This window comes from Pleurodeles waltl, chromosome 2_2 (genome assembly GCF_031143425.1).
Source record: "Pleurodeles waltl isolate 20211129_DDA chromosome 2_2, aPleWal1.hap1.20221129, whole genome shotgun sequence".
Lineage (NCBI taxonomy): Eukaryota > Metazoa > Chordata > Amphibia > Caudata > Salamandridae > Pleurodeles > Pleurodeles waltl.
The window spans coordinates 1,031,408,616-1,031,424,162 of NC_090439.1; the positions used below are offsets into that span (position 1 = coordinate 1,031,408,616).

Sequence of the window (15,547 nt, forward strand, 5' to 3'; positions counted from 1 at the left end):
GTTATAGTTAGAGTTATTTTTTATTTAATGTCAAAAAAATATATAAATATAAATTCATTTCCACTTTTCAAACACCCAAACAAGCACCCTAACAACCACTCTTACATCCAGGGAGACACAAGCACACTCCCTCTCACACCCATACAGAGATTCTCATATTCAGTCTCATACTAATATAGAAATTGTGACACCCAGTCTCACACTCTGACACTCACCTTCACAAGAAGACATACGCTATCACATTCTTTCTCACAGCAGAAGAGACGCTGTCACAGCCGTCTCACAGCTAGAGAGATGCTGTAACATCCAGTGTCCAGACAGTCAGTACAAAAGGGCCCTGGGGCCAATATGTGGGCACTGATGCATACAAATGAGCTAGGGTATGAGTTCTATTACTAAATATATTTAAACTAATATGCCACATTGAAAAAATGTGTACAGGATGTTAGAAATAGTTTTTTTTAATTTTGGGGATTTGCGGGTGGATCCAAGGATCTGTATAACATGATGATCATATAATTTCCAAAATATAAATGCAAAAGCAGTCACCATATTTTTCATGGCCACAGTGCATACATTTTGAAAAAAAAATCAAAAAGTTACAGTTTATAGTTAGGAATTTTCTTTTGTAACAAGCATAGAAATTCACTGAAAAACTCAAAAGTTACAGGAATGTTACAGTTGGGAAATAGAATTAAGAAAACTATAGAAATGTATTGGAAAAACCAAAGGTTAGAGCAACGTTATAGTTAGGAAATACTTGTAATAAAACCTTAGAAATTCACTGAAAACAAAGGTTACAGGGACGTTGTAGTTAGGATTCAGAATTAAGAAATCATAGACATTCACTGAAAAAAAGGTTAGAGTGACTTTAGAATTAGGAAAGACTTGTAAAAAAAAACATAGAAATTCACTGAAAAAACAAAGGTTACAGGGACATTATAGTTAGGAAATAGAATAAAAAAACATAGAAATTCACTGAAAAAAACAAAGGTTCCAGGGACCTTATAGTTAGGAATTAGAATTAAAAAAAACTTAGAAATTCACTGAAAAAAAACAAAGGTTACATGGACGTTATAGTCAGCTTCTGAATTTATTAGTACAAAACCGTAGAAATTCAGCAGTTACAGTTACTTGAGCTATCTATAGCTGACGCTCCCATAATGCACTGCTTATGATCTCATATATTACATGACTCATATATGTTGTTGTGCTGACTGCTCCCCTGATAAAGCCATAAGGCTTCCCTTTTATATTTCGTGGGTTATGACCCATTGACAAATCCAGGGGGCTTGGCTTACAAAAAGTGACACTCCTTTATTTAGTTACTTTATGTAAAGAAAAACTCAATGGTAATGAGTTATGGTAATAATTAGGTTATGGTAATAATTATTACATTTACATTAAAATAAAACTCATAAATACATTGAAAAAAGTTAAAGTGAAGTTATAGTTAGGTGAAAATATCAGTAAAAGTGTAACAATATAAATTAAAAACACACCATGCACTGCAAGACCTCACATAGTACATCATTTTTCACATGTTTAATAAAAATCCTTAATAATTTTATTTAGAACATCTGAAATGACATTAGCATGACAACACTTTGTATTGTGGTGAATTTCAGTGTTTTGAGTCTAAAATGTTACATTTTATGTGACTGTTTTATAACTCTCAAATCCTCTTTTTTTCTTGTTGGGTTGAGTGCAAGCAAGTGCTTTGACCTGTTGCAAGTATTGTGGGCTTTTAACCACACCCACCCCATGCCCATCACTTTCATTTGTTTGTGGACTTGCCTTTCAAAAATCCTTTGTTATCATTAGTAAATGCTTTATGTTTGTCCCGCCTTTGAGAGATTTTCTTACCACTTTGCAGACGGACCCTGTTACATGGAAAATTGCAGGATTGCCGAAATGTTTGACTATTAGCAAACTTCTTTTTCCTTTTGTGTCTCTCTTTTGCGCTCATGCTCATGGCGACCATGGTGCTTTGAATTGGCTTTGCTTATGTCAACTGCTGTTTTACTTTTCATTTTCTGGTTGAGAAAGCCATGCAATCGTTACTTCCACGGTATTCCTCACCTAGGTAACGTGAATCCGAGATGCAATGCTCCCGTGTTGCCCTTGTCTTTAACAATGTATTGTATTCAGGTTAGTTACATTGGGTAAACTGGAGTGAGCTAAGACTTCAAGTCCCAGAATGCATCAGTTGTTGAATGGAAATCCCGAATTGGAGCAATGAGTTATCGTGTGATGGAGCCATTTGATACCCTTATATAGAGGGGTATGGTGTGACTGCTGCATCAGGGCTGCAACGTGGGAAGGACATGCAGTTTTCTGGCTGGAAAGAAGCATCGTTGCTGCGTAAGTTTTTACTGCTGGAGCTTTTACTGCCTTGGTAAGGCAGATCGGCAGACCCGTGGTTCCAAACTATGAAGCTGGCTGGAAAATGCTAGTCGTCGCTTGAGAAGGCCTCATGCAACTGGGCTGTGTGCGTGAAGGGGGCATAACCTTCTGCATTACATCGGGTTCCATCTGACGGCCTACTCCTTGTTACAACCCCTATAGTCATTGACATTGACACCACTTAGGCAACGGCACAAGCGGAACTGCTTTGTCTTTAAAATTAAAGAGCCTGGAATGTGTTTCACATCTGTGGCTAAGCGGGTGTGCCGTGCGCGGCTATGATCTCAGGCCCGCAGATTTTGTTTTTTCATGAGGCCTCATCATTAATAGGCTAGCCACAGTGCTGGTGCATGGAGGCTGCTGCCTGAAGTTGGAGTTGGTTTTAAAGGACAAACAACTGCTGGCTCTTAGATCTTTGAGGTTTACAAGATAGGAAGAACACAGTGCTGAGTACAGTCCCCTCGGACTACAATCCAGAGGCGCTGCAGTCAGTTGCGAAAGAGCGCAAAACACTGATATGGGTATAGAGCTAAAAAAAATGACAACTGCATTTTTACCACGTTTTTGGTTCTGACATAAATATGGACCACATATTGCCACTTTTTTAGATAGTGGTTAATGCAAATATCTTACAGGGGGAAAAAACATTTGGCATTCAAGGGCAGAAATGACTCATGGGCAGGCATCAGGCAGACCACATCCTCCCTGCATCTCTGTTCTTGTAACGCTTTTTCTTAAAGCGACCCCATTCTTTGTGGTTAATCGTTTTTTACAGCCCTCTTTGTGTGGGGTTGATTGGATTTCAGCAGTTGTATTACCGAGGCAGTATCAGCTTTAATGTTTTCAGAGTTGTAAAAACACGCTTAAAATGGCTGTGATGATGAGTTTGCGTGACATATCAACCTTAACTTTTTTGCAAGTGTGCAAGCCTCAACAGCCTGATGAACTCGGCCTTGTCATGACTGAAGGAGAACGCAGCACTTTACCAGACACTGAAGACACAACTGTGTTTTTTTAAGAGAAAACTCCTCATATTTGTAGCACTGGTCTTTAAAAGTGAAGAGTTTGCAATAGATGGCTAGGGTCTGCTCCCTTTTTAAGTCGAGTGTGTATGCGCTCTGACCTGCTGTAAGTATTGTGGGCTTTTAACCACGCCCATCTCACACCCATCCCTTTCACTTGTTTGTGGGCTTGCCTTTCAGAAATCCTTTGTTATCATTGGTAAATACTTTACGTTTGATCATTTCAAATACCGACGCGAACGGGCACGGTCACAATTGGTAGACAGGCTTATCAGGGCCATTTGCGTTCCTTACCACTTGTATGTCCTTGGCCGCACAAGGCCTGATTCTCTATCTGCCTTGGATGGCAGACCTTTTCTCCAATACTCCAGTACTTCTTGATCAATACATTATCAGCCTTTACAAAGTCTAGGAGACGAAACACGTGTCGGCTGTTCGCTGTACATATGACGACTTGGCTGCTTGCTGTACACATGATGACTTGTTGCACATTGGATTGTTGCCTGGATATTGACATTACTCTTGCACAGTGTCAATAAACTCCACTTGCAACTACGTCGCTGTCTTCGATCTTGATTTAACGACCACTTGGATGAGTCACACAGGGCTCCTTGCAGTGTGCCCTGGTACTCCATACCTACTCGTCAATACTGACTGCCCTTGCAGTTAGTAACTCTGAACACATGTGGTGGACAGGTGTTTCTACCGGGTTGGCACCCACCCTATCTTTGACACTTGCTGTCACGAAGGACCTTTTCTCAAAGACATTGTTATGGCATATAGTTGGATGTGCGGGCAATTGCGGCATTCTCCACCCCTGTTGTTTGTGTTATAAATACTTTACGTTTGTCCAGCCTTGGGGAGGTTTTGTTAGTGCCTTGAAGAATGACCCTGTTGCATGGATAAAAGCACTATTGCCAATGTATTTGACTGTGAGCGAACGTCTTTTTCCTTTTGTGTCTCTTCTTCGCACTCATGCTCATGGTGACAATGGCACTTTGAATCAGCTCGTTATGTCAGCTAATGTTTTACTTTTAATTTTCTGGTTGAGAAAGCCGTGCAAGTGTTATTTCTACTGTATCCCTCATCAGTACGGTACTCAGTGGAAAACACACTTGCCATGTCTTCTTCTGATTCTTACTGCAAAAAAAGCCCACACTGCTATGTTTAAGTGTGTTGCTTATTGGTAACATTCCCTCCTCTCTTAGGTGTTTTCATCCAGCTAGTCACTGCCGTGTGTCCAATTTATGTGGTAAGAAAAGACCAGTTAGGAATTTACAATGCCAATAGCTCTAACTTGAGCAAATGCGAGACCCATTGCATTGCAAATCCTTGTTATATTTTTTCGTAACCCCCAAATCCAGTTCTTGTTTTGAACACTTAACTGCTCTTACATGACCCTGAATCCTCAACACCCTTTACATTCCTTAGCCTATACCCACCCCTGAACCCTAAAAACAAACAACTGAACCCTAAAATCCCCTTACCTCCTGCTATTCCCCCATGAACCCTAAAAATCCCTTATCTCCATTTACCTGTATGATCTCCTGCGCTCTAAAAGCCCTTAGCTCAATTTACCTCTTCCCCCTGAACCCCAAAAAACCACTACATTTCATTATCTCTACCTGTCCATGAACCCTAAAGTTCTGTTACCTCCCTTTATCTATGTACTCCTCAGAACCCTAAAAAAAAAAAATTACCTCCCTTTGCTGCTACCTGCCCCTGAACCCAAAATTAAACCTTTATTTCCCACTATCTGCCCCTGAACTCTAAAGAAATGTATCTCCCTTTACCATAACCCTTCCCGGAACCTTAAAAATGCCTTACCTCCCATTACCACTATCCACTCCTATTCCATAAAAAGCCTTACTTTACCTCTATCCTACTTGTCCTTTACCTATCCCTTAACACTTACCCATGCCTTTACCCTTAAATCCCTCCTTTATTTAAATGACATAGTGATTATGTCATTAGAAAAATACATATGAGAGTGATAAAGTACCATGGGTGAAATACCAAAAAGTGGCCTGCATGGAAATTACTTGCATGGTACCTACCTGTGCTGTAACGTCCTGTGAGTTAAAGACAGTGGGGCTAAACGCTGCATACCGGACTAGGTGCATCACTGAAGAAGCAAGACTGCAAAGGGAGGCCATTCCACATTTTCTTTCCATATGCTGAGAAAGTCTTTTGACCTGCGCTTTCTTAGCAAGTCATTTGGATTTCTAGCTTGACCAAAGATGGTCTGATATGATTCTGTGCACCAACAGACTCATTCAACGTCCTTGGAGTGAAAAGTCTTCTAAGCTTAATCTTTAGAGTGTAACCCTTCTCTGGTCTATAGTGGTCCGAATTAGTGCTGGGAGGCCTCCGGGTAGCCATGCGCTTTACAAATACTTTAAACTAAACTAAACTAAAGATTTCTCATGTCTCATCTTGATTGAGTTTTATGTCTACTATAGGATTTGTATGGAGAGGATATCCTTCCAGTAAACAAAACTGCTCTTATACTAAGTTTAAAACTTTTTCAAGTGTGTATGTATGCGGTATAGTACAGCACACATGTACGTTTTAAAATTTCAGAAAAAATTTAACTTTTTACCAATGTTGTGCCTGCCTTTAGGAGGTGTAATTGATTTTAATCAAATTCTTATCTCCCAATTTTATTAGATCAGGATTTGCGTCAAACACCATGGGTCATTGCCCTGGAACGTCTATGTACCACCCATATTACACCTCCTTGATACAAAGTAGCACAAAATGGGGGATAGCGCTTATGATGAATTGGGTTGCTGGCAGAGGGACGTGAAACCCTACTAAAGCAAAGCCACAATCCTTGTCAGGGTGAACCACAAAAAGTCATTAAACTAAACAGTGCTTAAACTCTGGTAGCATGGCATCAAGCAGTCAAGCTTAACTTAGAAGCAGTATGTTAAGTATTTATGCAGCACTTAAAATAGTAATAAGGTGAAAACAAAACTCAAGAAAAATCCCAACCCAATTTTGTTTTTAAAAAGTACATTTTACTAAATCATTTGACACCAAAACAACAATAATTCAATTAGTAGAATATGAGTTATGCATTTTTGACGTTTAAAGTGAAAAATAGCACCTAAGAGATCAAAACACCAACCATGGACATCTAGTTGTGTGACATCGGGGCAAAGGCGAAAGTTATGGCCGACTCCAATGGAGCACGGGTCAGATACACAAAGTGAATTGGGGCCGGTCTCCACTTACCTTTGGACTTAGAAGAATTTTTCAAGAAAATGTCTAAGAAGAGGAGGTTGAAGGGGTAAAGCAGGTGGTGGTGTCCCAGGAGGAGGCGTCATTGTTTGGGAGCTGCTGGAGGAAGTCATGGTGAAGATTCCTACGTTCAGACATAGGGCCTGATTTATAGTTTGGCAGAGGGGGTTACCCCATCACAAACGTCCGTTGTATTATTGTATATAGCCCGTTGCCATATTACAATTCCATTATAGTCTATGGAACTTGTAATATGGCAGATGGGATATCCATCATGTTTGTGACAGAGTAACCCCTCCACCAAAACTATAAATCAGGCCCTTAGAATCTTTTTGGAAGTCAAAAACCTCCAGCGCGATGAAGCTGCAGGATGTAGCCGACAAGAGCTCCACAAGGCCGGATACCCCTTCTGCAGGGAGCTGCTGAACAGGATTTGCTGCTTCAGACATGAATGTAGCCAGAGCTGCCACAAAGTCAGGTCGATCTTCAATGAACCTTGGGCACATTGACAAGCAGATAGGTCTCAGGCTTCTCTTGTTTGTTAGAGCACTATTTGGGCAAGAACTGTCTCAGTCCCAGTTTTTAATTTGGGATATCGGGGCACGTTTAGCCCCAGATCGAAGGGTCCATTACTGGAGGGGCATCATAATGAGGGTCAGGACTTACTCAGGCAGGGTCCAGGTGCATGTTCAAGATGTTTGGAGACTATTCTGTCCCCAAGTCTCTGATCAGGAGGCCAGCCAACTAGCCATGAGAGTCACTCTGGAAGTCTTGAGTTTAAGTAGAAGAGCAGGGCTCAAGCAGCAGGGCAGACCTCCAGGGGCTTAGAGCATACTTCAAGCAGCAGAGCAGTCCTTCCTGGTACCCCAAAGCAGTATTCTGAAGTACATAGTATGCCATATCAGCATGGATTCCTCTGAGAGTCCTTCTGCAGGAAAGTGAACTGAAGAGTGAGCCTGAGGCTCCTACTTCTATACCTCCTGCCTCCCTGTGAAATTGTAGAAACTTCTGGATGCTTCCCTCTACAGACGTGTCTGGAATGTCCTACTTCCTTGCCCTGGTCCCTGGCTAATGTGAATTTATTTGTGTGGACATAGAGGCACATTCTTTTAAAGTGCAAGTGGGGCTGTGCACATCTCTGCCCCCTTTCCTGCCTGAGATGGCCCATACAGGCACACCTAGTCCCTCTATTATGTGGCTGTCTGGGAGTAATGCACACAGGCCAACTACACCTAGTCATGTGACCCAGGAACAGGCTGCAGGCAACAAATGGCTAGGAGAACTTTTCTAAAAGTAGTATTTTAGAAGTGATCCTCAGACAGCAAACATGACTTTCCTACCTGCTCCCAATCAAAGGTTACCACTTATTAAATGCAATAAGATAACCCAATGTTATTTTATAAGAGATAGGCCTCACAGTAGTGACAAATGAATTTGTGAGTTTTTCACTAAAAGTTGAGAGTTGGTAGCTGCTCAATGAATGGTTTGCGAACAGAATTATGGTTGCAAACCATTGATACCACAATTTACCAATTCACAATCTGTAAGAAACTCTGAATTTCAGGGTTTGCAGTTGCCTATGGCACGTAGTCTTTTGCAGGTATGTCAGTTGGTTTCTTTTAATTTTCTTGATTAAAAATTGTGAAAAGCTAACTTATCAAGATATGTCAGAACTAAATGGATCTCCAATTAGACATTAAGCTCAGAAAGTAGGACAAAGGCATTAAATACATGTAAAGTATGACACCTTATTGAAAATGTACACGTTTTAAAGTAGGAAGTGATGGACATTACAATATGTCACTATCTTCTGGTTTGTAAAAAAATAACTTCTATATACATACATATATTCAAAGAGTAGTTTACTCTAAAAGTATGTATGTATGTATGTATGTATGTGTATGTATGTATGTATGTATATGTGTATGTGGTATTTGTGTAGAATGAATGAAGCTGAAAGGCAGCCAAGTACTGTACAGGGTCAAAGGTAAAGACAGTGAACGAGTTATTAGAGAGTAAGCTAGTATTGGGAGTGCAGATGGTCTGTTAGTTTTTCGTGATCAGCTCTTTCCTTAATTACAGCGTGGTTGTGGAAGTGCTGGTGAATACTTCAGACCCTGGGCGCATAAATTGAGAAGATCTGTTGCCTTGTAAGAGGATGAAATAGGCAGAGGGGAATGCTGCTTCTGAAGTGTGTAGCCATGTATTTAGCAAACTCCTATTAAGATGTCTCCATACACGTATGACTGGAAAACATTCCAAAGCAAATAAAACAGACCGTTAAAGTCCTTGGGAGTTGTGCTATAATTATAGTCAAAAGTAAATACTTTACAATTCTCAATCTTAATGCAAAATGTTATCTAAGTTGGTACTATTGAGCAAATCAAGAACCCCAAATACCCTCATTCGATCGCTCATCCTACAGCAGGTCATCACTCAAAGCTCTTAATTTGAAAGGTTCTTTCTAAACCCTACAAATACATGCTATACATAAATTAGATCACAGACCATGCTCCACCACTACCCTCCTTGCTCGATGCCTTCCATAGCTATTGAAGCAGTTGTGGTCAGAACATCTGTGACTTTCCTACTGCTTGGCCTACCCAAGTACCAAATTTCCTGTCTTGGAGCAGTCCTGAACGCTGGAGTCAGACTGAGGGAGATAAAGAACTCTTGGATCTCTTTCAGACTAATCTCATTAGTATTTCAATGAGTCCCTGTTGAATGCATGTACAATCTTTTCGATCTTCTGCTTCATCCACACTCACAGTAGTGATGAAGACTTCACCTCCAAACATTCTGTACGCTCTGCCAAACAAACATCTCCACATCACCTTACCGTATGGTACACACAGCCCAGCTCTGGGTTGTTTTACGGTAGACATCCATATTGAGGACAACTGCCTCTAAAACAACTGGAAATTCTAGCCATTGTGCGCCCATGAATGCCATCACATATATTTTTAATCGCTATGATACGGTAAGGTTCTGCTAAAATCACTGTTGCTTACCTGCCACCATATGTAAACGTCATCAGGAATCTCGTTGTTCTGTTTGGTCAGCAAGTGTGGAATAGATTCGTTAAATCTCTCTTCAAACCAAGGCGAATTCCTATTTTCGGCAATACACGTGGTGCAGCTGCATGGTCTTGTAGGAAGATTAACCAATCTTTTGAGATGTATGGAGAACTTCAAAAAATACGATTCGGGTTGCAGGTTGTCGATAATGTACGTGTGTGTATAACTTAATAAAAAGGTAGTCATTATTATAACAAATAAAGTTAGTCCGAGAGTAAACACTTTAAGACGTGATTTTTTCATAGCTATCGATGTTTTCTTTGGTTTCCTGGTTAAAAAATAAAAACAAAAAATTAAGTATGATCCTTCCAGGTATGATCCGATATTCAAGCAGGGAATATTAATTCATTCACAAGTACTCTGAAAACAGCAGTAGTCCTGCAGAACGAAATCTTAGAAATGTTGTTGCAGATCGATTTTCTTTCAATTGGTTCCCGCCCGAAATCCTTTAGTCTTGTCGCGAAATTCTCCCTTCAGGATCTTAAAAACAACCCATAAAATCCATTAAAAGTCATTTCCTCAGATGTTAAAAGACGATTTGCGCCGGTGTAAATGACTTCACTTGCACCGTCGGGTTTGCAGGCAAAGGACAGGATGTACACTGGGAAGGTCGCTTTCTTTTGTTGATTATAATTCTTAACAGGAGATGTTGAAGATCAGTGTATGTCTCCTCTAGACCACGTTTCTTGGCAGTGCGCGAACCACCGTGTTAACCTTGACATCTGTGTACAAAGAAGAGGGTAGAGTCAGAAATGTAGATTGTATTGCTATTAAAGATACTAGACACCGTGTTGAATCAGAATAGCAAGGACGCAAACATTGAGGCCTACATATCAAGGTCCATAATATTGTGAAAGTGAGTACAGGTTGGCAAATATAGAGTTACTATTCATAACTCCACATGAACATACTTTGCAGATATATTACATCGTCATGGTGTATATATGTGAGGTTAAGTATAGCTCATGTATACTTAAATTTATATACTTACTTTCACAATATTTTGCTCCTCGATATTTAGGCCTAGATATTTTTGGCCCCACTATATTTTGTACTCATTATTCTGGTGGAATACCACTAGAATCTGTGCACACAGGGACAACCTTACTGTCAACGTTTGAATAAAAAATCATGGCTCTTTTAACACAAACGATCGGACAATATTAGATGAAAGAAGGTTACGCTCTCCCCAATATCAAAATCCAGCTATACTGGGCAGGGTTATCCAGCAGCAAGTTTCCTCACTTCCAATGTTAGGCTTTGCCAGGCAGCCAGACGAACCTTCTGGGTCGGCCCCATACACACATTTTCTTCCCCTGGGATGCTCTGATATATGGGGGAAATATCAAGTAATGGCTAAATATCCAGAATTATGATGCGAGTTGAGAGAGTACACACCTCAACGAAATCTAGGCCAATATTTAGCTGCCTGTAGGCAGCGTGTGCTGGGAAACTGACTGGTCTCTAGGAGACCCAGATGGCAGTGGAGGGGAGGTCCAGGAAACCACTGCTATCCTTCAGAGGCAAAAGTCCAGGGTACTTTCTGAGCGGGAAGAAACAACACCACATCACTCCACTGAGTAGAAGTGGTTCCACTGGGTGTACAACACTTTTGGCAAGAAATAAGAGTAGTGAGGAAATAACACTCTCTTGAGACTGATAATATTGACCTACAATATTATCACATCCAGTACATCGCCTACCACTGCATAACCGTGGTCACTATAATATTATTACTATTTTACCTCCATGTCACCGTAAAATATAATTGTCATGTGTAATAATTTATGGGATATAGAGGATTTATACAGAGAGCTTCCCTTGCTGCTATACCCATGCCTTATAGCAGATTGTTTATTTCTCCCCTTCTTCGCGTGCAGTTCTATAACCTGGCACAAACATCACTATCTGCCTCGGTGATAACAGTTCTGATCTGCCAGGGTGCCCACAGCACTCTGCCGCACAGCTGCTAATGTAGATTTTATTTCATGCCAGCCTCATGCCTACAAGCAACAGGTGCACGTAGAGCCCTGGATCCCATATGTTTTAATGTTTCCTTTTTTAGAAAAAAAAGTGTAATGAACATGGACAGCTGCCATGGTTCACTGAATCAATATTTTACAAATTACTCTCTTGGTGACCCTGGGGAGTGGAATTAAGGCTTCAATGGCCAGATGTTTTCCTCACATTGAATTCTGGTACCATTATTATAGAAGATAGAGTATTTGACAGAAAAAGAAAACATGTAATAGTGACTTAAGTTCATTCTTTGGCTCTTAGCATGTACAAACATCTACTGGCTAATGACTTTCACTGCAATTATGTCACTTGCTTTCTCTTGCTAAATGCCTTGTGAGGGTTGCAGGAGGGAGCTAAATGTTGGTTTTTTGAAAATCAGGTTTGTGTGGGGTTTACTGGATACAGTTGTAGAATCTGGGATTTTGAATCTTTGATTATATTTGGCCAGTTGAAAAATGAGTGAATTCTACTGTTTTAAAACAAATGAATTACAATACAATTAGGGTTCACTAACCAGTCCGAAGATGAAACGAGGATCCACTAAAATGTTCAACAGCTACCCAACAACACATACACCAGAATACAGAATTCAGAAGTCATGCCACTCAACAAAATCCTCTAGCAATCAAGGTGAATGTTGAACCTAGGCATAACTAAAGAGTTCATCTACCTAGGCAGAGCAATCGGACATGATCGAGAGACAGGCAATGGCATCAAGGACAGACTGAATAAGGCCAGGAATGCCTTCTGGATACTAAACAATGTGCAAAGGTCATCTCAGTACAGCATCAACACCTGGTTTCAGTAGCATAACCTCAGGCCTCCACAGCCCCAAGGTGCAGGGTTGGAGATGGGGCCCGAGATCCAGGGGGACGCCACAGTGCACAGGTGGCAGGACCCTGGCCTGAGAGCTCCCCATGTTTTTGGGGGGCCAGTGCCAAGGTGAGACCTTGCTAGGGTTACATTCTGTCCACACTCATGTGTGGATCAAAATTCTGATGGATGACGAAAAGCAACAGCACTAAGCAGTCAGCCTTCCACTCAGTAACCTGTGAAGAATCATATGCATTTTGCGTCTGCAAGTTATGTCTAATCAGGAGCTCACCAGATGTAAACAAGAGAACATGGACACAATTGTTATGAGAAAAAAGGATCAAAGGAGAACAAAACTCCATCACAAGAACAGCTCTCCACTGGGCACCAGAAGGCAAGAGGAAGGTAGGCAGGCCAAAGAACACCTGGAGGCAACTGTGGAAACAAATGAAGACCCTGAACCACAGCTGGGGCACCATACAGAAACTTGCCCAAAACAGACAGAAGTGGAGGTGTGTTGTTGCTGCTAGGCAGCATACAGGACAGTAAGTAAGTAAATATATATACTACCACCATGATCTAGTCAAAATGAGTAACTGTCCGACCAAAAGTTCAACCAGTGCAGAAGGGATTCAAAGAGAGCAGCTGCTCTAAAGTAAACCACATTTCACTTTATGGCATTCAATCAGAGCACAAATCACAGGAAAAAAACTCTCAGGGCAGCTAAAGTCAGAAAACTCATGTTGACAAAGTCTAGCAGACATATGAAAGGGGAGGGAAAATACACATTGTTTGGCTGCAGGAGGCCCCGCTGCACACACATAACACATGAGCCTTTGTAGGGAATGTGTATCTTTTAAACAAGTGAAACTCCTAGCCTCTAATCAAAAACTTGCCAAGACCTGGCATTCACGGCCTATCATTTCATCACCCCTGGGTGACCTTGATGTCTAGCAACAGTTACATCCGCGAACAGCTGATCCTTGCAACAGAGCCGAGGCGGCCAGACAGGCATCAGAACTATAACCTTCCTGCACAAGACATGTGCTGCTAGAGTGATTGCAGCTTTCTTAAACTGTGGCAGTCTGAACTTGGACTTACCTCCGACCTTGGATCCAAAGAGCATCAGTTATGGCCGGCGTCTCTTGCACGTGTGCAGGGTTCGCGCTGATGGCGTGTGTGCGAGGTGACCGGGTCACGCTGAGGGAGTATGAGCTGGTCTGTGTACACCACCACGCTGACGCAAAGTGCAACACGTGACAGTGCACCCTGTCGCATTCTTTCAGTGCCCCAGGGTCTGCTTTGTAATGAGACAGGGTTCACCTTAGGTCTGGTAAACACATTTCACCTACTCATGTCTCCAAGGTATAGGAAGTCTGAATGTTTGGGGACAGGTTTCTTCCCGCCAGCTCGCAGTACTTACTGTGCTCTTCAACTCGGCTAATGACTTCGGGGACTCGGGACCCAAGACAGCGTGTCATGGAAATGGCGCCTGCACAGGACTCAGACAGACAGGGAGGAGCGCTGAAGCTGCTGTGCACCAATATTATATATGGCGCATGTTCTGTTTGCATTGCCGGCTCCACACTTTGGCATCAAATGTCTCTGTGGGCCTCAATTCTGCACCCGCTGCTGCTATCAACTCTCCCAACCATTCAGAGTGTGATGCTGCCTGACCTGCATAGGAGAGTACTCATACATCTCTGGGAATAGCTGTCTGTGGCTCATGCAAAATGTAGGTAAACTATAAGGTGGTCTACCTTTTGGAACCTCCCCCTTCGAGAGGGTGCATGCATGATTACCTTGACCCTTTGGGTTGCCCTCACAGCTCACTGTATTTCTTCTCTGATAACCAAGCTAGGAATGCATTGGTACTCAGTCAGGCAGCGTGGATGGGGTCATGAGGCCTGGGCCTATGCTTCGGAGCCCTTGTACCATCACACGGGGGAGAGACTGAGGTACCTTAGGAGTGTGGGTGCAGAACCTCTCGTAGGGGTGCTGAAGTCCCCTCAAAGCACAGAATCTACCTGTATGCATACAAAGACACAGTAGACGAGGCCTCACCTGGTGAGGGCGCGCCGCACTGTGAGGGTGCGCAGGGCACATAGCTGTGCAGGCACACACTAGCGCATGTGTAGCTGCTGGGGCACCAGATCTCCAGTACAGCGCCTCATATTCTGTCTGGTGCTCATAGGGACAGCCCCCTTGCGCCACCAGTCAGCACTTTCAGGGCCATCACAAGCGGGGGGGTCAGAGAGGCCCCGTGATTCTTCTTTAAAATCTTAATATATTTATAAAACAAGCCTGTCAGATTTGTTATTATTAATGATGAGGCATTTAATACAGACATGCCACCCCATTGTGCCAGATGCTATACCCAAACTAGGGAGACCTTTTTTATACTTTCAATCAGGAGTTTGTGCCAGGTGTCTGCCACCTGGCATACACGAAAGAAGTGGCGCTGTATGCAGTTTCTTTTATTCTGGGCCATGCAAAAACATATGAAAAACTGAGGACATTTCACGTAATACGGTCCCAGGTCTAGTGACTGAATTACCGTTTTTAAGAGCCTGAGTTATTATTTTATATTTTCTGCTCTCACCGACTTGACCATGGAATGTCTGGGATCTTGGCATCACCCCCTCTATACCTCGCATCACACTTTCCTACTTTCCTCATTTGGTAAAAATGGGAGCACTTGGAAACAGAATGAACACCATCATCAAAGGGCATGCAAGAATGGGCCATTCTTCTTAGCCTTAAAGTGCAGAGAGGCATATTACCTCACAACCAGACTCTCTACACATTGCTATTGACTACAGATTATACATTAAGTAAAACGATGGGGTAATTCTACATTGGGAACTACCAAAACCATGAGACTCGATTGTTTCCGGATGAAGTATTACAAACATCAATGCAAAATCCGAATCCGGTTTTCTCAGTTCTAGAGCAGCAAAACGT

General features: G+C 42.0%; 1 protein-coding gene across 2 annotated transcripts in view; it reads right to left on the reverse strand.

Annotated features, from left to right (window-relative positions):
- ST3GAL1 (ST3 beta-galactoside alpha-2,3-sialyltransferase 1) overlaps positions 1–15,547 on the reverse strand; it is a 188,420-nt gene that overhangs the window by 87,633 nt on the left and 85,240 nt on the right. For both annotated transcript variants that reach the window (XM_069220788.1, XM_069220789.1), the window contains exon 2: positions 9,686–10,473. In XM_069220788.1, the coding sequence (XP_069076889.1) occupies positions 9,686–9,994 (309 nt within the window). In that variant the 5' untranslated portion in view covers positions 9,995–10,473. The remainder of the gene's footprint in view (positions 1–9,685; positions 10,474–15,547) is intronic.